Source organism: Haliaeetus albicilla, chromosome 3 (genome assembly GCF_947461875.1).
Source record: "Haliaeetus albicilla chromosome 3, bHalAlb1.1, whole genome shotgun sequence".
Taxonomy (NCBI): domain Eukaryota; kingdom Metazoa; phylum Chordata; class Aves; order Accipitriformes; family Accipitridae; genus Haliaeetus; species Haliaeetus albicilla.
Window position 1 is genome coordinate 37116671 of NC_091485.1, and position 23115 is coordinate 37139785.

A 23115-nucleotide genomic window follows, 5' to 3' on the forward strand; every position below is an offset into this window, starting at 1 on the left:
TTAAGACAAGGCCTAAATAGTTTTCTACTTAAGTGGATATCAAAACTAGGGAAATAAGAAAAGAATCAGAAGCAGATATATAAAGGGAAAAAATAACCATTAAACACTGTGTTTAGTGGTTAGAAGTTAACTGGAAAGCTTGATCTTGCAGTCAAATTTGCTTCTATACTTGTGCTTGCTTAGGGTTAGCTTTGCATGACTGGTGTGCAGTACTGTCCTTGTCTAGAAGGGTAGTCCTAAGTGAGGTCTGTTTAATAACATTCATTAAACAGAAGGGTTGCACACTCAGAATTGACTTTAGACGTGTATGTTACTGAGTTAACAAGGATAACTCAGTCTCTGGGTCACTGAGGAAGGATTTTTTTACAAATGCTCTCTACTTGGGATCTGAGGTAGGAAACAAGGATTTTAGAATTGAGGACATCGAAAAATAAATATTTGAAGCCTTGCAGTTTTAATTCAGTTATTTATTAAACGTATATTTCCTAGGTGCAAAAACTCCAAGCTATTTTGAAGCCAATGATGCTGAGACGTCTCAAGGAGGATGTAGAAAAGAACTTGGCCCCCAAAGAGGAGACCATCATTGAAGTTGAGCTGACAAATATTCAGAAGAAATACTATCGTGCTATTCTTGAAAAGAATTTCACATTTCTTTCCAAGGGCGGAGGTCAGGCAAATGTACCTAATCTTTTAAACACTATGATGGAACTAAGAAAATGCTGCAATCATCCATACCTTATTAATGGTAGGCCGCCTGTTTTTCTCCTCATTTGAAAAATGGTTGTAAGGAAGTTCAGTAAGTTAGAAATTCTATTCTAGTGTGTCTTTTTATTTATTCATTTATTTTAAGTCAAAAAGTGAGATACCTTTTAGGCATTTGCTACCCAGGACAGCATTGCTTTTGAAGACATCTGTGCTGCTTTTTCCAAGGCTTCCTAGCCCTGACAGAGTTAGTGTTGGTATTAAAAGTTTTCCTTTCTGTTATTTCTGACAAACAAGACTTCAGTTATCATGCAGGTTGTTGGATGCTGGCATAAATATGGCAGTTTTTTCTTCAGAGTTATAGTTAGCTGTTACTAATTTTCTTGCCATAGAACATTTTGAGATAGTACCTTAAAATTTCTGAATAAAACTTGTGGGGTAAGAAGTGGTGAGGTCTGCTTTTGTGGCCACGTGTTGGCAGTTCATTCTGCTAATTTAACTAGTCAGAAAAAGATTTGTATGAATGTCATCTTAGACTTTAATGACAAATACTGTTTTACAGTGTATTGGTTTTAGATCAGGATTATCTATGGCAAGTTCTATAGAATCATAGAATATCTCAAGTTGGAAGGAACCCATAAGGATCATCAAGTCCAACTCCCTGCTCCTTGCAGGGCTACCTAAAACTCAATCATATGACTAAGAGCATCATCCAGTTGTGGTGCCGTGACAACTTACCTGGGGACCCTGTTCCAGTGATGGACCATATCATGAACCAGCTAGCTATAGCTGTCTGAAGTATGCTAAACTTGTATGTGTTGGTCACATCAAATTTTCCCTTTGAGGGTGTAACACAAGCCTCTGTACAGGGTTGCATTCTACTAGTTTGTTTCCCAACTCTTCTTCCTTACTGTATATGATTTATGCTATGTTTGATTTAATGCTGGTTATAAGCTTCATGATGAAAGACTGTTTTATTCAAGAGCCATATGTGATTTCAGGGTTTTTTATTGTATGACTTCCATATTGCAGTGCTTATGATTTTTTCTTGACATTTTTTGTTTAAATGGGGGGTGAAAATGCTTAAACTGATTCACGAAATGACATCTAATTATATTTCATGCACAAGTAATTATTCCAAAGACATGATACAGGGTTACTCCAAAGTACTTCAGCCCAGGCATGCTGGTGGGCTGCTCAGATTCTAAACTGAGATGAGCTTACAGTACAGTAGCTTTGTGGTTCTGGTGTAGGGTTTTTTTGTTTGTTGGTTCTTTGTTTTAAGTTAACCCATTATATAAATGGGTTTACCAGAAAATAGTTCAGGATGTTCAGGTTATGAGCTTCTGACCTTGATGCTTTTTACATTTCTTGTTTTCAGCTAGTTTTAAACTTAACATTATTTTTCCTTATTTCACGTTTGCTAAAAGAAATAAACTGAATAATTTGCTGTTACTTTGTTTTGTCAAATAGAGTTCATGAATAGTGCTTGCAATGTTGTCTAAAAAAGTGATTTTTCCTTACAAGTCTTGTATCATTTAGCGTCTGTTAGAGACTGCTGAAGTCCATGTGGTGCTATAGAAAATTTCAAGTATTTTTAGATGACTGTATCTTAACCCTAATAAAAAGGGAGGTGGGTATGTCTCTTGAACACTTTCGCCTTTATAACATTTTTGTGACTTTTCAACATTTGGACTTGCTTGGTGTCATGCAGCACCATGGCAGGTGGGTCAAGCCTTCTGATTTGAGGCAAAAATAAATAAATCCTATTATTAGTGTGGAGATGGAACTAAACAAGTATGTCCTTTGTAGTTCTAGGACAGAAAATAGTTGTACATCCTGTAGTTGTCTGAGCCTGAGGTTTTATTTTGTTGATTAATAATTAACGTCTTTGTACTTGGAGTGATGGCACAAGTTTATTGTAGTTCTACCAAGAGGTCTTGCAGTGCTAGTACATAATATTGCATAGTGTTCTCCCAATGAATGATTTGTTGCAGTAGCAAGTTCTCAAGACTTAACTACTTTTATAAAGGTGTCTCTGAACCCTTCTCATTTTCTTCCAAGTTTATAGGTTTTGTGAGCAAGCAGTACTGCATGTGTATTTGAATATCCAAGTAGAACACTGGATGTTTTTTTCTGCATAAAAGTTGCAAGCAAGTCTTCTAGATAATCTTCAGTTAAGAGCCGTAGAAGGTTATATGATGGTAGTAGTATGGTAGGAGTTGAATGTGGAGTGGGTTTTTTTGTTTGTATCTTGACTAGTAGATCTGTTCTCTGGCCGGGAGAATGGTGGTCTGCTGAGACTGTCTTTGAGTAGACTTTTAGAGGGAGTTACTGCATTTTGTGTATTCTCCAACCAACTTGGACAAAGCATTATCTGTCATTTTTCTTAGCAATGGACTCCTTGTTTTCTCCATAGCAACCATTCTCAAGTGTTTATACATCATTCCTCTTTCTCTGTCTCCAAGACCCAGCAGTGGGGAGTGCCTCTCTACTTACCCTACAGTGTTGATCATTGGAAAGGTTTCTTACTCTGTTCCTTATGGCCTCTTGAGCCCTGGAACCCTCTCCTAATTAAGAGTGAAAGTGGAGGTTTCCCTGATGGACCAAGCACACATTCAAATACCTTCCTTTTATCCCCTACTAAAAATCAGCTAGGATAGGAACTAGTGCTACAGACCTACAGGTACTACATCAAGTAAATTTTGGGTAACAGGCTACTCAGTGTACATCACTTCATAGCAACTGAAGTAGAAATGAAAAAGACAGGGCAGTCTTTTACAGGGTTTAGCTAGGATAAGGTTATTGAAAGAGCAGATTTTTGGAGGTTATGATCTGTTATGGAAGTGGGTCTTGCTAAGACCAAACTGTGATACTGAAAAGTCACCATTCGTTAGACCTGTTTGAGGGTTTGTTGTGGTGTGCTTGGCTTAGGTGGTTTGCTTTTGCAGATGCTGTGTTTTCATATTGGTTTACTTCGTAGTAGTGAAACTTAAATTTGGATATCGCAGTTGAGTAAGAAATAAATGATGTAACCAAGAAAGATCACTGAAGTTACTGTATATGAACTACTCGACAGCCTACTATATCCTGAAATTGCCTAAGCTCAGTACAGAATCTTGAGGTTTAGTACCCAAAATTCTGCCTGTTTTACAAGATGGGAAGTGATGTAATTGAAGGGAACTTGAAGGAGTGTCTGATTGTACTATTTTCACAAGAGTTTAATTTTCTTATGTGCAAACCATTAGGATCAGTAATGCTTGGAGTAGGGAATCCAGGTAAGGAAAATTCAGGGATGTAAAACTACCTTCAAGCGTGGTCACATCTTGAGTCCGTTAAGTTCCATAAAAGCTAGTAGTGCAAATGTATTTAGTAATATGAAACTGTCAGACAGCCTGCTTAGGGGAGTATCTAGTTAAGACACCACATTACAGTAGGCACTGAACCAGCGATCACACAGGGAGGGTGCATTTGCATGTTTGTTTACAGGTATCTACTTAGAACTGGGATATGAGATGCTCAGCAGAAGCCTGCCAGTACGCTGTTCTTCCCTCCCTCCCCCAACCCTCTCACCTTTCCTTGTGTTATTCAAAAGCAGTATTGAAGCTGAATGTTATATAAACCAGAAATACTTTATAAACTACATTAAAAAAAAAAAATAAAATCAGAGGGACTGAAAAAGACAGCTCCAAAAAGGGGTTTATTTGGATGTAAAATAAGCTTAGAACGAAGACTCCTAACCTTTTACATGGCCAAGAATAGTAAACTGATAATTCCTGGAATAGTCCACTGTTTGTAGAAGTGACATAAAAAAATGGAATAAAAGCATAGGAGAGGTTGAAGAGAAAACTTGAACTTAGTCTGTAGTCTTCAGGTAATGAGCAGGACTAGGAAATACTTGCTACTGTGCATATCGTTCATAGGCAAAGGAATTGGTAAGAAAGAACTTTTGACTAATTGTGGAAGGAATATATACATTGAATAGCTTCATCAAGTCGAACAAAAAAAAATACATTCAGGGAGAAAAGAAAGCTAAAGAGAAGGTAAAATAATTATGTCACAGCTGCTTATTTCCATCACCACCCCCCTCCCCAAAACTAGTTTTTTCATTGCTTGGATTTTAATTCTATAATTAATAATGGAAGGAGCAGGTCCAGGTCATGCCCGTGTTTAAGCCTGGTTTTGGTTTTGAAGGCACAGACATCAAATGTGATTTGTATTCTCTGTATTTTCCTGTGGAAATGAGATTTTTTTTTTTTTTTTTCTTTCATGTTGCATTTTAAACAGAAAATCCATTTGATCATTTGGAATATGGTTTACTTTTTCATCTTTTTTTTCTTAATTTTTCATAAGTTTGTGTGCATCAAATAGTTGTATGAATTTATTTAGGAAAGGGTTTACTCCCATTTAAAAGATTTTAAAAAAAAAAAAAGAAAAAAAAAAGAAAAACCTGCTCAAAGTTACTTTTTATTTATGCTATATTTGTGTATATGTTTGCCTTAAATTTAAGCTTAATATTTCTTATAAATGTTTATTCACATAATGCTTAAAACATTCCTGCAATTTCTATAGGGTATTGAAGGCGAGCTCATTGTTTATTAATAAAACCCTTTGCAGTGTTCATGTATTGCTGTCCAATCTTTGCAGGTGCTGAAGAGAAAATTTTGGAAGAGTTTAAAGAAACACACAATGCCGACTCTCCAGATTTTCAGCTCCAGGCAATGATCCAGGCTGCTGGCAAGCTAGTACTGATTGACAAGCTGCTGCCAAAACTGAAGGCTGGTGGCCACAGGGTGCTTATCTTTTCCCAGATGGTGCGCTGCTTGGACATACTGGAAGACTACCTCATTCAAAGACGGTGAGAGCAACAATATAATACAATTCTAAATAAACTGTGCTTTCCTCAATGGCCACAGTATTTAACCTGTGAGTAATCCATATTGAAAAGGGATGAAATTCAAACACTTTACAGTATTTTCAGTAGCTATCTGACTAAAGGGAAAAGCATACCTGTAAGTTGCAAGGACTGAGATTTTTCTTTCAGGTGAATACAAAGTGACCTCACATGTGGAACTTTAAACCTCTTAGTTTTCTACTCAGTTAAATGTTTTGTAGTCTGTTAAATGTTTTGGTGGCTGTAGAGTTTTTTAGCTTAAGCCTGAATGTTCATTTCATTCCTTGGAGAGAAAGTCTGTTCTTTACCAAAAGGCACAAAGCAGGAGACAAAGTAGTATGTCTTCCACTGATGAAGTTAGTGGATGCAGGAACAGTCACGCAGTTTGTTGTAGTTCTTTTGACCCTATAGCATCATATTTTCCTTTTTTTTAATTGCATATTCGTACAAAGAAACAATGCATTGCAGTAAAGTTCTCCTTATAATGTGTCTTTATTTCAGGTACCCGTATGAACGAATTGATGGCCGAGTAAGAGGCAACTTGCGTCAGGCAGCTATTGACAGGTTTTCAAGACCTGATTCCGATAGGTTTGTTTTCCTGCTGTGTACAAGGGCAGGAGGTTTAGGCATTAATCTTACTGCTGCTGATACCTGCATCATTTTTGATTCAGACTGGAACCCCCAAAATGACCTCCAGGTAATGTTACAAGAGATGATTTTATTGAAAAGTTTTCTTTGTCTTTTTGCTGTGAAATTTTCTTCACCTACAAGAGAAATTATCCATTTTTTCTTCTCTTAAAAGCATAGAGATTATTATTTATATTGAAACCAATAACTTATAAAGTAAGTTCTCTGTATTGATTATTTTGATTTTTTTTTTCTTCCTTTTGTCACCTGTAACTGAGTATCTGTCTTTGTTTCATCAGGCTCAAGCACGATGTCACAGAATAGGACAGAGCAAATCAGTGAAAATTTACCGGTTGATAACAAGGAATTCTTATGAAAGGGAAATGTTTGACAAAGCTAGCTTGAAACTTGGCCTTGATAAGGCTGTGCTACAATCTATGAGCGGAAGAGAAAACGCTACAAATGGGGTGAGAATTAATATATTAAGGTGCATGATCAACAAATGCTACAAATGTGTAATGCTTTTCTTGGTTGTTTGCATTTTAGAACAGTGGTTTTCAGATGGAGTATGGCATGTATTTTAAAGTAGGGTTAATTAAGTGCAAGGCTACATGAACTAACTCAGCCTATCTAATGGCTCACTTATTGCCAAAAGGGGGCAGGTGGAGTCATGTTCCCTCAGTCTTCATCCATTCTCATCATTCCACCCTTCACATTATGTTGATCCTGGCACTTTTTGGAGTTCTTCTAGTCGGCTTTTTCTGGTCTAGCCTTTTTGCTTTGGACTTTTTTGCTTTAGCTTTTTATCAGGTTAGTAAGTTAAATCTGCTTGCAGGAGGAGTTTAGCAGTCATCAGAGCTAAAGGGATTCAGTGACAATGAATTATTAAATTGTTTAAACCACTCATATAACCTCACCCTAAGAATTTTGTTGTTCGTATTCTTTTAAAGGTGACTTCAGCATGAATGTTTAATTGACCGACACCACATTATCTTAGAGTTTCAGTTCTTAAAATGCTAAATAAGAGGACAGTCAGTCTGATTATGCTGGTTGACTTTACATTGGCTGATGTCAAAAAAAAAACCTCAACCCAAACCCTTCTCTTGCATGTTACAGGTGCAACAGCTTTCTAAGAAAGAAATAGAAGATCTTCTTCGAAAGGGGGCATATGGTGCTCTGATGGATGAGGAAGATGAAGGGTCTAAGTTTTGTGAAGAGGATATTGATCAGATTCTCTTAAGGCGAACACACACAATTACTATTGAATCTGAAGGAAAAGGCTCAACATTTGCAAAGGTGTGCATTGACATTCAGAGGAAAATTAATGAAATGTGACCAGGATAGATGAAAGTGGTATTAAATTGCTTTCTGTGTCAATGTAGTTTTTCAATGTACTTGTCTCAGATACTTTCCTCACAAATGTTGGGATAACTGTATTTCCAGTCATGATAGTTTCCAAGCTTACCTTTTTTTTCTTGAAACTACCATTTTGTAAGTCCTAAGTATTGTATTTACCAGTGAAAATAGATGTTCTTTGTAGCATGCAGTTAAGAAACCAATGCATGTGTTTTCACATCTACTAGGCTAGTTTTGTTGCATCTGGGAACAGGACAGACATTTCCTTGGATGACCCTAATTTTTGGCAGAAGTGGGCAAAGAAAGCTGAGCTGGATATTGATGCTTTAAATGGAAGGGTAAGAGCTTTATGATAGCTCCTAGTACAACTAAATTGAAGATTTCCCCCCCCTCCTAAATTTCTACATTTTCACTTTCATTTTAGAATAACCTAGTTATAGATACACCAAGAGTAAGAAAGCAAACCAGACTCTACAGTGCAGTCAAAGAGGATGAACTGATGGAGTTTTCAGACCTGGAAAGTGATTCTGAAGAAAAGCCTAGCACAAAGCCCCGTAGGCCTCAGGACAAATCACAGGGTTATGCAAGAAGTGAATGTTTCAGGGTGGAGAAGAACTTGTTGGTTTATGGGTAAGGATATACAGATTAAATATACTGATTGTGGCTAAAGAACTGAAAATATGGAAATTATATATAGTAAATAACTCATCCTTCTCTTGGACACATTCACATAATCTCTTTACTGTGTAGCCTTTACCTCATTGCACTGTAGACATGCCAGTGAGATTTTAAGTTGCAATATATATAAATTGCTTATATATCTGTTGTTTAGCTTAAAGTATCTAAGTGTCTCACAGATGGCTATGAGCTCACTGGTAAGATATGTAGTTTTGTGATGACAGAATATTTGTTTCTGGTTTCTTATAGTGTAAAGAATTCCTGAGTTACCAAGGTTTAATCTTTTCTAAGTGTTGTGGAGAATAACAAAGTGTATTTGTAAAGAAGAACGTGGCTGTGAAATCAACAGTCAGTCTAGAGGTTTTCAACATAGATTCTGGTATTTTGGCACCACTTAAGTTCAGCTGTTTTGACACTTTATATTTTTCCCCATTGGATTTACCACTTTGAATTTTATCTCTTTGCAAGCAAGTAGCTATATTTGACTGCTAACATGGTGGGCTTTGGAATGACTCTTTATTTTAGGAAATTGGCATGCAACAATTGCTAATAATGGATTTCAGGATCAAAATAAAAATCCCCAAATCCCATGATTGTAGGAACTGCTTGAATTTCCTAGTCATAGCTTACTGGGACCATTAGAGTTAAACATATGTACTTTATTATTTTGAGTGTAGTTCAATTGCAGCTTTACGAGCAGTGAACTTATTGCCTGTTCTGTAAAATAAACGTTCTTAACTCTTTGGTGCTGGAGGTTGGATTCCCTGACATAACCTGCAAATGCAAAAAGCATTAATGCTAACACAGGAGGTCCCAACTTGCTTGGTACCTGGAGTTAAATTGAAAGTCACAAATTAAAATACCAGTGCCCTGGCTGTTGTACTGAACATATTTTTTCTTATAGCTGGGGTCGGTGGACTGACATCCTCTCACATGGGCGCTATAAACGTCAGCTAACAGAACAAGATGTGGAAACCATCTGCCGGACTATCCTGGTATATTGTCTTAATCATTACAAAGGGGATGAAAATATCAAAAGTTTCATCTGGGATCTGATCACCCCAACTGCAGATGGGCAAACTCGAGCTTTGGTTAATCATTCCGGTATGTCTACTACAATCAAATAATGATGCTAGTAAATAGGAAAGAATTGCTTCAGTCATGCTATGTATTTAGTTTAAACTATAGCCATTCTGACATGTCGTAGGATCTTGTCAGATGTTATGAATAAGGTGGGCTTTGACTTGGTCTGTACTTAAAGGGGAAGTCTCCCTCAGACATTTTGTGAATGCAGTGCTTTTCCCTTAAATCAGTTTTGAACAAATATTGTAGCATAATTTTTATGTGGCACCTACTGCTGGAGTTAATCTCTTTCAAATTGCCATAAAACAGAAAGCCTGTTTCCTTATGGCCATTCAGATTCATGAGAGTTTTTACAAGAAATATTTATATAACACCATTTTCTGGCTAGTGCTCTGAATTTTTGAAGTCTTCACACCTAAATTTGCATGAAAGTTTTGGTTGATTTTGTTATTTGCAATTTTCTGTACTGAATTATGTTGCTGTTCAGTTTTTGGTGGTTATGTTGCCCACAGAGGAATTAATACAGCAGTGATACTTAGCTTTAAATGTCTGTCTGTAATGCAGTTTGGGGCGAGGGCTTTTCTATTCAGATTGTATAAGAAATATTGGGGTTTATGTAGGTCTGTCTGCACCAGTGCCCAGAGGGAGGAAAGGCAAGAAAGTAAAAGCCCAGAGTTCACAGCCAATGCTGCAAGATGCTGATTGGCTCACAACCTGTAATCCAGATGTATTATTTCAAGAAGACAGCTATAGGAAACATCTCAAACATCACTGTAATAAGTAAGTATTAATAAATATTTTGAGGGTTTTTTTACTACATGCTTTTGAAAAATCCACAACTTCTTTTGGATGTTTTTAATAGAACACAGGGCCATTTAATAGGATGTAAAGGCCATTATTACTGTTTAATTTGGGGACAATCATCTTAACAGATATCTGGATACTTCTGTAAGCTCTTTATGACTGATCAGCAATTAAAACACAGTTCTGAAGAAAATTGTCTTCTACTTACTAAATAAGAATGGAATCAGATGAGGTTATTCTTTTTACCATATAAAGGAAAGACTATATCCCTACAGTATGTCTATTTCTCTTGACAATCGGCTATCTTTAAACAAAAGCTGTTTGTTCTTACCCTTCTTGTGGGGTCTCTCAGGCTGATGTCCTTGAAGTTCTGTTCCTTAGATGTTAAACTCAAATATCCAGTTCTTAGTTTCCAGAGTTTCGTGTACTCGTTCACTTATGTGTGGGTGTATCTCTTCACTCTTTTTCTCCCTTCCTCTGTTGCTCTCCACTTTATACAGAATATTTCTTCTTTTCTCCTTTGTTTGAGATAAAATGTCTCACCAAGCTCTCTTACCTGAATCAGTACCCTGATTTGATTTTTGAAATTCCAAATATGTTACTAAACCGAAAACCTTTGGGGATAAAGATCATTGTATTTTGATTTGGATGTTACATTGTTTTATTGTTGCATGAATGTCTCTCAAGAGCCTCTCTTACATTCTTTTAGCTTTTGTTTTGTAATATCTTAGTTATTTTTCTGTCAGCTTCCTTTGACAGTGTCCTAGTTCTTCATCTCAGTTTTGCATATTATATTCTCCATTACAGACACTGAACCTAACCCTTATCCCCAAAATACCTTGTTTTGGGGTTGGGGGGGGAGGTTGTTTGCTTTTGGGGGTTGGGGGGTTTTGTGTTTGGTTTGTGGTTTTTTTAATTTATACTCTTCTTTCGTTGTATATATACCATACAGATGTAATGCAGTGTTACTGAAAGGTGTCATTACTTTTGTGTTTTTAAAATGTATTGTGTCTTACTAATACTGTTTATTGGAAAGAAATTATTGATTTGAAAAGTACCTGTGGCCTGTCAATAGGGGGTGTGATGTGAAGGAGGAAAGGCATTTAAGGGGTTTGTTAGCTCATTTCCAGATGCTAACCAAGCTTAATTCTCAGCTGATGAAAACAGATACTTAGAGAATTATGTTAGCAAGTGCACTTCCAAATAAACTGCTTTATGATTTTTTTTTTTCCTAAACTGTTACTCAGATCTGTTATTACATTTCACTTGCTCTTAAAGTAATTAAATTCTTTACTGTAACACTATTTTAATCTCCCAGGTAACATGTCCTCATTACTTGTTATATCAGTTTGCAGATCAGACAAATTCATTTTTAAAATATTGCTTCTGTAATAATACAGTAGAACAATTACAAGGATTGGGAAGACTGGTAAATGTGCAAGAATGTTTTCAGTTGCTATCTTTTTCCTTCACTTCCCAGATCCACCGGGAGTAAGTGAATTGTAGAAGCAACATGTTTAGCCCAGGTAAAATCAAACAGAGGTGGAAGTCAATTAATAATCTGAGTAATTCCCTTCAAAAGGTAGCAGTAGCAATTGGCTTTATAAGAACTGGTGTCCTGTCCTTATGTAACATGTATGCTGTTTTAATGCATAGGACTCCTGAAAGGTGCAAAGAGCCTCTGGTTTTTGGTTGATGTTGGGGGTTTTTTCCTGCTCCTCTTCTTTGGCTTGATGCAACAGCTGTTATTGCTTAATACTATGATAGAGACCCTCAACAGCTTATTTACATAGCTGCACAGGGAGCAGGGACACCTTACTGGTCCCAGTTATCATACATACAGAAAGAAGCATGTCTGACATGTTTTGAATTGACATTGACCTTCATTCAAATCCCTACTCTTCCAAGGTTTACTTGGATAACACATGTAAAACTGGGTATTGCTTTGGTTTCATCAGATCTCTAATGAGGAGCTCTCAAAACTGGTGGTGGTCTAAATTTTTCATGCAAGTGGGTGATCAGATTACTGCCTCCCTGGTCATCCTTGCTGTTCCAGGAGCAGCAGCAATTCAACAGTTGCCGTGATGGATTTGGGTACAGTGAGAGGGCAGGCTGAGTAATCTCCATCTTAGCCTGTACTGATTTTACTTCATGAACTAGGCAGCAGGGGGTGCCCTGAATTGGGTAGACATAGGAGAGCAGGATTTTTTTCAGGTAGATACTTTTTCTACAGAGATGACCTCTTTGCTAGTCTTGAAAAGCCAGTCTGCCATTCTCTTTCCTGCCAGCTTCAAGCATGACCGCAACACCTGACAGCACTTCCAAAAACGACTGTAGTATTACAGAAACGGGGAAAAATAAATATGGGCAATGAAGATTTTTCACTTCCTTATAGCAGTTAGGTTGTGCACAGGTGAAATTAAATAGCAGTTTGAACTATAAAGAGTAAAAATAGTTAATATCTCCCAAGGGAAATGGGGGATTATATTTTTCCCCACCATTCTCGGAAGCAAAAAGTTGTATAATCTGAAAGACCTGACATTCCATATTGAGGGTTTATTGTAAGGTAGTAAAACCAGATTTTATATCTCGTTTATTCCTACAACTTCTGATGTGCTTCCAAAAATGGTATTAAGGCAGCAGCTGAGGAAATTTTATGAGATAATGAAGCAGAACAGTTACTGAAAGCCATCTGCTCAGTTGTTTACAAACTTGCTTCAATACTTCAGAGGCAGTGGTAGAGTACGTGTCTAAACTTCACAAGCTGCACTAGGTAGAACTAAATGAAATGCGCCGGGGCTGGGCTGAGCTGGGTCCCTCTCTGTGCAGTGTAAGCGGTTGCCAGGCAGGCCTGTTGGAAGCCAGCAGAAAGCACCACACAGAGGTGATTATGTGCCACCATCTGTCACGCTTCAAGCCTACCATACAGCATGGCTAATCAGCCTTGGCAGGATGATGGATGAACAGCAGCAGCTGCCAAAAGCCACTGTTGGCAAACAGTCCTGAAGTTAAGAACTTTTTCCCCCCTCTGCCTTCCTCTCCAGGGTCCTGCTGCGTGTCCGCATGCTGTACTATCTACGACAAGAAGTTATAGGGGACCAAGCAGACAAGATCTTGGAGGGTGCTGACTCAAGGTTAGTGCAATTGCAGGTTTATTTTTTGCTTTAAGATGCTGACTTTTATAAAGTACACGTACTACAATAATGCAGCCTTTAAAGGTTGTTGCACTTTATCTCTTTAAATGTCTATTCTCAAGCAGCCTTATTATTTCATGAAGCACAGTGGGTAATTTTCTTGGGGGAGGAAACTATGTGGGAAATGACAGAAGTGGATTTTCAGTTCTGCTAATATTGGAAGAATTATTCTACCTCAATTTAAAAAAAAAATTTAAAATGCTAAGACCTTAAATGAATCATATTTGGATAACCATTGGCATTCCAGACCCGATATAGGCTAATCTTAGTTTTTGGTTGGTTTTGGGTTTTTTTTTTCTGTGGGGTTTTGGGGCTGGGGGGAGGAGTTGTTTATTTGTTTAACCATCCTAATTATTTTTGAAGGTATTTCAGTTTCTGTGTTGGGTTTTGGGCTTTTCCCCCCCTTCAAAATTCGTATTTACAGAACAGCGTGAACCACTTTTTTTTTTTTTTAGAAAACATCTTTTTTTTTAGTAATACCTCTGAGAATGTATGTAATGCTGTCTTCACAGTGAAGTAGATGTATGGATACCTGAGCCATTCCATGCCGAAGTTCCTGCAGACTGGTGGGATAAGGAGGCGGATAAATCCCTTTTAATTGGAGTATTCAAACACGGTAAGTGATGTCTCACTCTGAACAAAACTCAGTTGTAAAGCTTTCTGTGTGTAGGACTGTTCAGTCATAATATTAACAAGTATTGTTCCAAAGAACTGTTGGCTTGTATCTCCCTTTTTTTCTTGCCTGCGTTAAAAACCTAATATGAGCTGTAAATATCAGATGCTGTTTTTAAATGTTTGCAGAACATTTGAGAAGAAAACATTACTTTCTTGGCTGTAAATAAAACAAAACCATATTTGTTTAAATAATAGCCAAATAGTAAGATAGATCTCCATAAACTTTGCTTCTAGCACTGCTTCACTTGCTAACTCTGCCAACCAGTGTCAAAGTGGACGGTGGGCTTAACCTCTGCTATTAATCTGTACAAGTGCCTCCTGGGCTTTGTTCCAAGCAATATTTCACAAATGTCAGTGTTGAGAACTCCCGGCTCCCTTGAGTGGGATGCAGCCTTGTTAACTTTGAAAGGCTGGGGATGCAGAGCTGGCATGATATATACAGTGAGCGATTCCTGATTATAATCCCAATTCTCTGGAGGTCGCAGAGGTATTCTCAGCAGCCCAGCCTGACTAAAGGGGAGAATGATGGCTTATAAAACCTTTCATGATTACAGTTTGGCTTGAGGCTCTACAGCAGTTAGGAGCAGTGTGTTGTAGTACAAATCCTAATTGAATTGTGCTGTTCTGCCTATGTACAGCAGCTCTGTTTGCGGGCTCAGCTGAGGCAAGTCTAGTCTAAAAATCATTTTCCTGCAGTGCACTGTTGGGATCTGCCATTTTCCATCTAGTCAACTTGGGCAGTAAAAAAGCAAACAGCAGTTTGAAAACCATAGAGGGAACAGTGTCATCTTACTGACATGCATCATCCTAAACCTAATAAGACAGGTTCGTTGGCCTTACGTATAACCCATGTATACAGCATTTTTGCAGCCTAGATTGAGGGTTCCAGCAGGGCTGGAGCTATAGAAAATGCATGTGTGTGTGTGTTTCCATTCACATCTGCATGTTTCCAGTAGGGAGTATTGAATGTGGAGAACCACTGGAAAGTGGTATAGAAAACTTAAAGAAGTTTTTCACTTGTGAAAGATTTTTACTTTACCTTATAAAGACATTAAATTGAATGCTTTCTTCAGTATCTACTATTTGTTAATGTTATTGACGTGAAAATGTTTCTGTGCTGATGGAATTTACCAATATGAAAAATTTCATTACATGAATGAAATGGTTGTTTCCAGCACAGTGACAACTCCTTTGTTTTATTTAAAATAAATAAATGAATCAAAAAAATTGTACTTCTACTGCCTAAACCTATTCTATTCACAGTTGGTCATAGCTTTTAAAAAAAATTTGTCTCATGTTTTGCATGCAGGTTACGAGAAGTACAATTCTATGAGAGCAGATCCAGCACTGTGCTTTCTGGAACGGGTTGGCATGCCTGATGCGAAGGCCATAGCTGCTGAACAGAGAGGGACAGACATGTTAGCAGATGGCGGTGATGGGTAAGGAGGACATGAAAAAATTAATAAACTTTATCAGCATTGTATATGTTGGCATGAGTTCATATGTCATATTTTGCTTACATCTTGCCTGAGGATCTGAAGGGATCATATGATGTAAAAAGTACACAGAATTGTTTACACAGTTGAACATGAAATATAAATGTGTAACTTGGTACCCCATACTGATGGCTTTTGTAGCTTTTTTGATTTTGTCCAGAAAATCAGCCCCCTCTCAAAAACAATACATTTCTTGAAAATATTTCTTCTAAATGTTTTATAGTGGTGAATTTGACAGAGAGGATGAAGATCCAGAATATAAGCCAACCAGAACTCCTTTCAAGGATGAAATTGATGTAAGAACTTCCAACTTTCTGTAATTACAAATATATATTATACTGATTGTCGATGTTTATCAATGTGCAGTTCTTAAGTTTGAGAGCTACCAGATAAACACACCTTACAAAGATTGTTTGCTGCTGTGTTTGAGAGATGACTTTCTCCTGAAATGATAACATATGGTCAAAACTGAAAACTAAAATAACTTCTGTCTTCTCCCCAAGGAATTTGCAAACTCACCTCCAGAAGACAAAGAGGAGTCCATAGAAATACACCCAAGTAAGGCTATAGCAAAGAAACTAAAAAGGCAAAAATGGACCATTTAGTGAAAGGTGGACTGTTTATATTACCACATGAGGGGATAGGTGGTGTTTTAGAAAAACACCACAGTAAACTTTTTACTGCCAAATCTCTTCATGCTTCACATCTTTCACAACAATTATTTACTGTCTCTGAATAATCCACGGTATGGCTTTCTGGGTTTCTAATTACATTAGAAATTGTGATGATGAAGACCGGATGTTTCATAACGCAGCCGTTGATGGTTTTGCCGAGATAATCTTGGAAGTTATAGATATGTTTCTTTCCTCAGTATGGAGGAAAATTGCCAAGTTTAAGTAAGAATAATAAAGTGGGAAATCATAAGCGTAGGTCTTTCCTCAGAGGCAGAATAGTCATCTTAGTAATATATTTAAAGATGCGTTGCATTAATTTAAATACTTACAGTATTCATGATATGTTTGCATTCATAAAATTGAATAATAACATTTGATGGTTATCTCTAAATGCTTCACAAGCATTTCTGAGTTCCTAGAGTTGGATGGTTTGATTCTATTTTTTTATTTCCTACCCATGTAGTTATGCTGTTTCTGATTTTTTTATGCACCAATGTTAATGAGACATATGTCCTTATCTGATAAGCCAGGAATCCAGTTATAGCCATAGAAATTTTGAAATGTTTCGTGGTGGTTTTGCAGCACACAAATACTTCTCTATTCTCTAGACAAGCACAGTGAAAGCAATGCTGAGTTAGGCCAACTCTACTGGCCCAACACTTCAACCCTGACTACCCGTCTGCGTCGCCTCATTACTGCCTATCAGCGCAGCTATAAAAGGCAACAAATGAGGCAAGAGGCACTAATGAAGACTGACCGCAGGAGACGTCGGCCTCGGGAAGAAGTGAGGGCACTAGAAGCAGAAAGGGAAGCTATAATAACTGAAAAACGACAAAAGTGAGTTTCTCAGTGATATCTTTCTTTAAATCTCATTTGAGCTTGTGTGTCACCAGTACCGCTCTTCTGTTTTGAAAGAATAAACTAAAGGGGTTTGGCGGCATCCAAAATATGTTAGGACTCTCATTTATTCAGTGGCCTCACTTCTCTTGCTTCTTCCTTGACTAGATGGACAAGAAGAGAAGAAGCTGATTTTTATCGTGTGGTGTCTACTTTTGGAATAATTTTTGATCCTGTAAAACATCAATTTGACTGGAATCAATTCAGAGCATTTGCCAGGCTTGATAAAAAGTCCGATGAAAGCTTGGAAAAGTATTTTAATGGCTTTGTGAATATGTGTAGACGAGTGTGCCGAATGCCAGTCAAACCAGATGATGGTAAGTTTTAACTGACTGTAGAAATTAACATGACTGTTATGAGACAATGAGACTGTTGAAACTTCATGCCCAGGTGTAATGATTTCAAAATGGGTGTACATTTAATCGATGTTAAACAATACAAATTGGTGTCGTTGCAGAACCACCTGATCTATCCACTATGATTGAGCCGATCACAGAAGAGCGTGCTTCTAGAACTTTGTATCGCATAGAACTGTTGCGGAAAATCCGTGAACAGGTTCTCCATCACCCGCAGTTGGGGGAGAGGCTAAAACTTTGCCAACCAAGCTTGGACCTGCCAGAGTGGTGGGAGTGTGGTAAACATGACAAAGACTTACTGATTGGTGCTGCTAAACATGGAGTCAGTAGGACAGATTATCACATTCTGAATGATCCTGAACTCTCTTTTCTTGAGGCTCACAAAAACTTTGCTCAAAACAGAGGGACAGGTAATGCAAATACTGTCTCTTCTGTAAACCCTCTGGGTGCTGGCTGCAGTCAAACACCACCTGTTGTCCCATCCACACCAGTACAAGAAGAAAAGACTACAGACCAAACAGAGTCTAAAGTTGAAGGGTCTGAAAATCCAGCAGCCAAAGAAAAGTCTGATATCAAAGAGGAGACAGATATTGCAGATAAGGACACTAAACCCAACTGTGATGCTGAGGCTGAGCCTGGTTCTGTTAAATGTGAATTGAAAGACATAGAAATGAGTACAGACGTAGACCCAAAATCTATTTCTGAGAAAGGTTCAGAAGAAGATGAAGAGGAGAAACTGGATGATGATGATAAATCAGAAGAATCCTCCCAACCTGAAGGTAACGTGCTGGTCAAATTAATTCTGTGTGCTTAGCATGAGCCCCACAGCTGTTGTAACTTGTGCCAGCTGGTAAGTGGCACACAGAGCCATTATGGAGCTTGGGATGGGCTACATGTAGCAGTTCCTCTGCCCTTCCGCGTATCAGGTGGCTAGATAAGCTTTCATAAAAACCATCCAGCATCAGCGGGGTATTCCCCCACAAGGGATGATTTCCAAGATAGCTTACTGAGCCAATAAGCCTGGTCTCTGTGCCAAATGCAGAAGGCTAAGGCTCTGCTGTAGTAATTATTGAACAAAAGCCTGAGTTAGAAATGTTGTGTCAAGCCTGGTTGTCTTAACCTATCTAGTTAGGTTGACATTGGGTGGTTGAGAAATTTGTAGTTAATGCCCCATCATGGTTGTTATTCAGCAGGAGCAGTTTCTCAGGGTAAGAATTTTGATGAAGAAAGCAATGCCTCTATGAGTACTGCAAGGGATGAAACACGTGATGGATTCTACATGGAAGATGGGGATCCCTCTGTGGTTCAGCTGCTTCATGAGAGAACATTTGCCTTCTCTTTCTGGCCTAAGGTTGGTTAGGGGTAGAATGGCATGTGTCTTTCAATACAGATAAAATGTGGGAAATGTGTTTGCAAAGTAACAGCAAGCTTTGTATGATTCTGCACTTCTGGTGAGCAAGGGACTTTTTTCTATGAATGATTTGTGGAATAGCATTTTATTCTTCAATTTCATACAAATTAGCAGAGGAAATGAAAGGAATTGCTTTACTGTAAATCGTGTAAATTAGTAAAACAACAAACTACTGACAGACATGAGTTCCTCATAGGCTCCATAACTGTATGTCAGCAGAATGACACGTCTCACGCCTCTTCTATTGATGGAAGCAAACTTACGATTTTGAATTATGGATTTCATCTGCAGAGCAGTCTGCAGTGTTGAGAGCAGAGATTTTGTAAGATCACCTTTTTATTTTGAGGTGAGGAGGTTGTAGAGAAGAGTATCGGTGACCTACATGATCTAAGCCATTATGTAATGTTGACAGATGTAATTGTATTAAGGTATCCTGCAAACATTAAGCAGCAGTTTTAGATAGGTTAAAGCTATATCTTATTTTGGTAACAATGCATAAATTTATCTAATATAAAATGTTTTTTAAAATATGAAACCATAACCTTGTAATAAATCCATACATAATTTAGTACTCTCCTTTGCAGTAAGGGTAGAGAGAGAAATGAAGTAGTAATAGTCTTAAGTTTACTAATCACCATAACAGGGCCATCTGGTTTGGGACAGGGGGGCAGGGCAGGGGGACCTTGCTCTTAATAGGCTTATTCCTGGGGAAAGCAAGCAGTCTGTTGCAGCTGCTGAGATTTGCTAGTGGCTTTTGCACTGTTTAGCTGTTCAGGAAGCTAACTGATGCTTGTATTCCCTAACCAGCAGTATTTCTCATAGTTCTGAAGTTTCTACTACTTCAGGCAGGTTAGCATAGAATGTGCTTGAATACTGAAATTGAAAAAATCAAATGATACTCTTCTTTGCTCTCCGCGTGTATTTTGGAAACGTGGACTAAAATCTTATTCCAGTCATAGTGTAAAACTAAAACAAAAAATCCTTCATCTGTATAGGTTCAGCATAAGTAGACTAATAAACATAATTAGAGATTTTTAGTGTACACGCTTCAGTGAAATTTGAAGTGATAATGGGCGTGGAATGAAAATTGACATTCATTAGATGTCCCTAGGTTGGTGCCCGTTTCATAATGTTGAACTTTATTAATAGTGACGCTAATGAGGATCCACTTCCTAGGACAGAATTGCAGATCCAGCCTCTTGGATCTCAAGAACTGCAGCTTTAAGATACTGACTGCAGATGTTTTCTCTTCCTAACTTGAGATTTTCCTAACTACTGAAGTTTTGCAGTGTAAAACAATAGTGAGTTTCTGTTAAATTTGTCAGTTAGTACAGTATTGTACAGAAAATTTGGTCTGTCTTTCTCCTTCCCCCCCAGTTTAAATGCAGCTTTTAAATTTTAGTGATGTTTTATTCTACAAAATTGTCTTGTATTAGCTTCTTGTAAGGTGATCAGTTTATCCTGACCTGCAAGAATAGTTGTTTTTGAATGTATTTCTTAAGCTTTGGAAGCTGGACTGTCTCGTTATACTCATTTGAGTTTAAAAGGCAACTTTCACACTGAAGATTCATTACGTATTTTCCTTTATGCAGGACCGAGTAATGATCAACCGATTAGACAACATCTGTGAAGCAGTGCTGAAAGGGAAGTGGCCAGTAAATAGGCGCCAGATGTTTGATTTCCAGGGGCTCATACCTGGGTATACTCCAACAGCTGTGGACAGCCCTCTACAAAAAAGGAGCTTTGCAGAGCTCTCCATGGTTGGTCAAGCCAGCGTCAGTGGCAGTGAAGATATCACTGCTTCTCCTCAGTTATCAAAGGCAAGGCTGCATCTTTTTCTTACATAGAACATTTTATCTTGCATGTGTTCCTTTTGCATAATAGAAAAAATAAAAAAGTAGCATTTCTTTAAATAAAATAAGAAAAAAAAGTCTTTCTTTGAATAAAATGAAGGCTTTGTTTTCAGAGTTATATGTTTGGACTTTTTATTTTAAATTCAGCACAGCAATAGAGCTTTGCTAATGTTTGGAAATGCTCATTTTTCATTAGGAAGATGCACTCAATTTATCGGTTCCACGTCAGAGAAGGAGGAGACGAAGAAAGATTGAAATTGAGGCTGAGAGAGCTGCCAAGAGGAGAAATCTTATGGAAATGGTTGCCCAGTTACGTGAGTCTCAGGTGGTCTCAGAAAATGGACAAGAAAAGGTTGTAGATTTATCAAAGGCCTCACGAGAGGCAACAAGTTCTACCTCAAATTTTTCATCTGTTACTTCAAAGTTTATCTTGCCTAATGTCTCCACACCTGTGTCTGATGCCTTTAAAACTCAAATGGAGCTGCTGCAAGCAGGTCTTTCACGCACACCCACAAGGCATCTACTAAATGGCTCTTTAATAGATGGAGAACCGCCCATGAAGAGGAGGAGAGGAAGGAGGAAAAATGTAGAAGGGCTTGATCTGTTATTTATGAGCAACAAACGGACATCATTGACTGTAGTAAGACAGCAACCTTTTTGTCTCATATTTGTTCTTCTGTGTCTAGTACTTTCTGAATGTGAGTTGAAAGTGTTGTTATACTCTCCCTAATAGTAACGTACAGTTTTTACCCAATCAGCTTTTTCTTTGTGTTTACAGCTGTTATTTTTGAACCAAACAAAACATTATTCACATCAAGTTTTTACTCTAGCAAATTGTAGCTCAGTTTTAAGTAGCTTGTACTTTCAAAAAGACTTTTTTTTTTTTAACAAAACATAATATATTTATAACAACATGCATTTTGAGGCTTAAGTATGTCTGTCTTACTGTGTAGAAAAAAGAAGGTCTTGGGGGCCATTAACTGGAAATGCACGAAAACTGCTCTGTCTTTAGCTGTATGTTCTTTAATGTTCAAGGATGCTAAATTTACAAAATTCCCTAATGCAACAGTATTGCTTTACATAGTATGAATATTTAAACCCCATTAACTCTTGTGTATGCAAAATCTCCTTGAGCATTTAGCTTCAGTCCCTGAAATTATTTCTCCCAGGTAACTGTTCCCTTGAAGTGAGAATTAATACAGATGTTTAATGTTTTCAGGAGGATGCAGAAGTGACCAAAGCTTTTGAAGAAGATATGGAAGCCCTACCAGCAAGGAACATTCCATCTCCTGGTCAACTGGACCCAGACACTCGCATCCCTGTAATCAATCTAGAGGATGGGACCAGGCTGGTGGGAGAGGATGCTCCTAAAAACAAGGATTTAGTTGAATGGCTTAAATTGCATCCTACTTACACTGTAGATATGCCAAGTTATGTACCAGTAAGTATGTGATTCTAAAAGCATTTTGTATTATATTAATACAGAAGTTAGTTTTATAGATATCAGAATTAATTTCCTCACATTGGGTGTAGTCATTGGATTTTGTAACTATTGTTTTTCAGTAGAGGTTTTCCGTTTAGCTTCACTTAGTATAGTATCTAAACACCCAGGTGGCACCGGAGTGTATGGGTTGCTTTTCCTTTCTTAATGTTTGTATATAACAATGTGTTAAAACAGTATTTGTGTCAAGTTCTGCAGAATTTTCTTCATCTGAAAAGAAAAAAGATTTTTCTGAGATAATCTGAGGGTAAAGTAATTGGCCCCTTCTTAAAACTGTTGTGAGATGGGGTTCCATGATTGATTGATGATTTTTGTCAAGAAAATGAAAAAATAAAAAGCAATACATTTCTCTTCTTTCCAGAAGAGTGCAGATGTGCTGTTTTCCCCATTTCAGAAGCCGAAACAAAAACGACACAGATGTCGAAACCCTAATAAACTGGATATAAACACCTTGACAGGAGAAGAAAGGGTACCTGTTGTAAATAAGCGAAATGGAAAGAAGGTAAAAATTAAATTAGTTCAGTGGAGGTCTTTAATAATGTCTTTGCATGTGGAAAGCAGGTTTTCTATTCCAAGCTTTCCTTTTAAAAGTTTAATAATTTGTCACCGGCAGTTATTCCTACTGTAATGTACCACCCAGTTACTTTAATTCCTTCTTCATTCTTCTGATAAGTTCATATAAATCACTTGAGTAAATAACTCTTACTTTTTGAAACTATATAGCACATTTTTTCCTTATATCAGGTACAAATTTCATTACTAGCCCTGCCTAAGCTGCAGCATTTTACTATATATTTTTAAAACATGATCTTCTCAATTCTATTACCATTAGCTGGTCTCCATGTAGTTTTCCACAGTCTGAACTGAAAGTCTTCACTGCCATCCTTCAGAGATTAAAGTGCACAGATAGAAAA

At 37.6% G+C, this 23115-nt stretch overlaps 1 protein-coding gene across 7 annotated transcripts in view; it reads left to right on the plus strand.

Moving 5' to 3' along the window:
• Positions 1 to 23115, plus strand: part of CHD7 (chromodomain helicase DNA binding protein 7) — a 132071-nt gene that overhangs the window by 106081 nt on the left and 2875 nt on the right. For 4 of the 7 annotated variants that reach the window (XM_069779398.1, XM_069779397.1, XM_069779400.1 and 1 more), the window contains 22 exons: positions 490 to 745; positions 5350 to 5560; positions 6098 to 6293; positions 6523 to 6690; positions 7340 to 7519; positions 7807 to 7917; positions 8004 to 8209; positions 9162 to 9361; positions 9961 to 10120; positions 13189 to 13278; positions 13851 to 13954; positions 15323 to 15452; positions 15733 to 15805; positions 16013 to 16067; positions 16792 to 17020; positions 17189 to 17397; positions 17538 to 18215; positions 18627 to 18787; positions 20440 to 20667; positions 20897 to 21340; positions 21920 to 22141; positions 22563 to 22703. In XM_069779398.1, coding sequence (XP_069635499.1) covers positions 490 to 745; positions 5350 to 5560; positions 6098 to 6293; positions 6523 to 6690; positions 7340 to 7519; positions 7807 to 7917; positions 8004 to 8209; positions 9162 to 9361; positions 9961 to 10120; positions 13189 to 13278; positions 13851 to 13954; positions 15323 to 15452; positions 15733 to 15805; positions 16013 to 16067; positions 16792 to 17020; positions 17189 to 17397; positions 17538 to 18215; positions 18627 to 18787; positions 20440 to 20667; positions 20897 to 21340; positions 21920 to 22141; positions 22563 to 22703 — 4452 coding nt within the window. The remainder of the gene's footprint in view (positions 1 to 489; positions 746 to 5349; positions 5561 to 6097; positions 6294 to 6522; positions 6691 to 7339; positions 7520 to 7806; positions 7918 to 8003; positions 8210 to 9161; positions 9362 to 9960; positions 10121 to 13188; positions 13279 to 13850; positions 13955 to 15322; positions 15453 to 15732; positions 15806 to 16012; positions 16068 to 16791; positions 17021 to 17188; positions 17398 to 17537; positions 18216 to 18626; positions 18788 to 20439; positions 20668 to 20896; positions 21341 to 21919; positions 22142 to 22562; positions 22704 to 23115) is intronic. The other 3 variants (XM_069779403.1, XM_069779404.1, XM_069779402.1) reach the window with 3 other exon arrangements.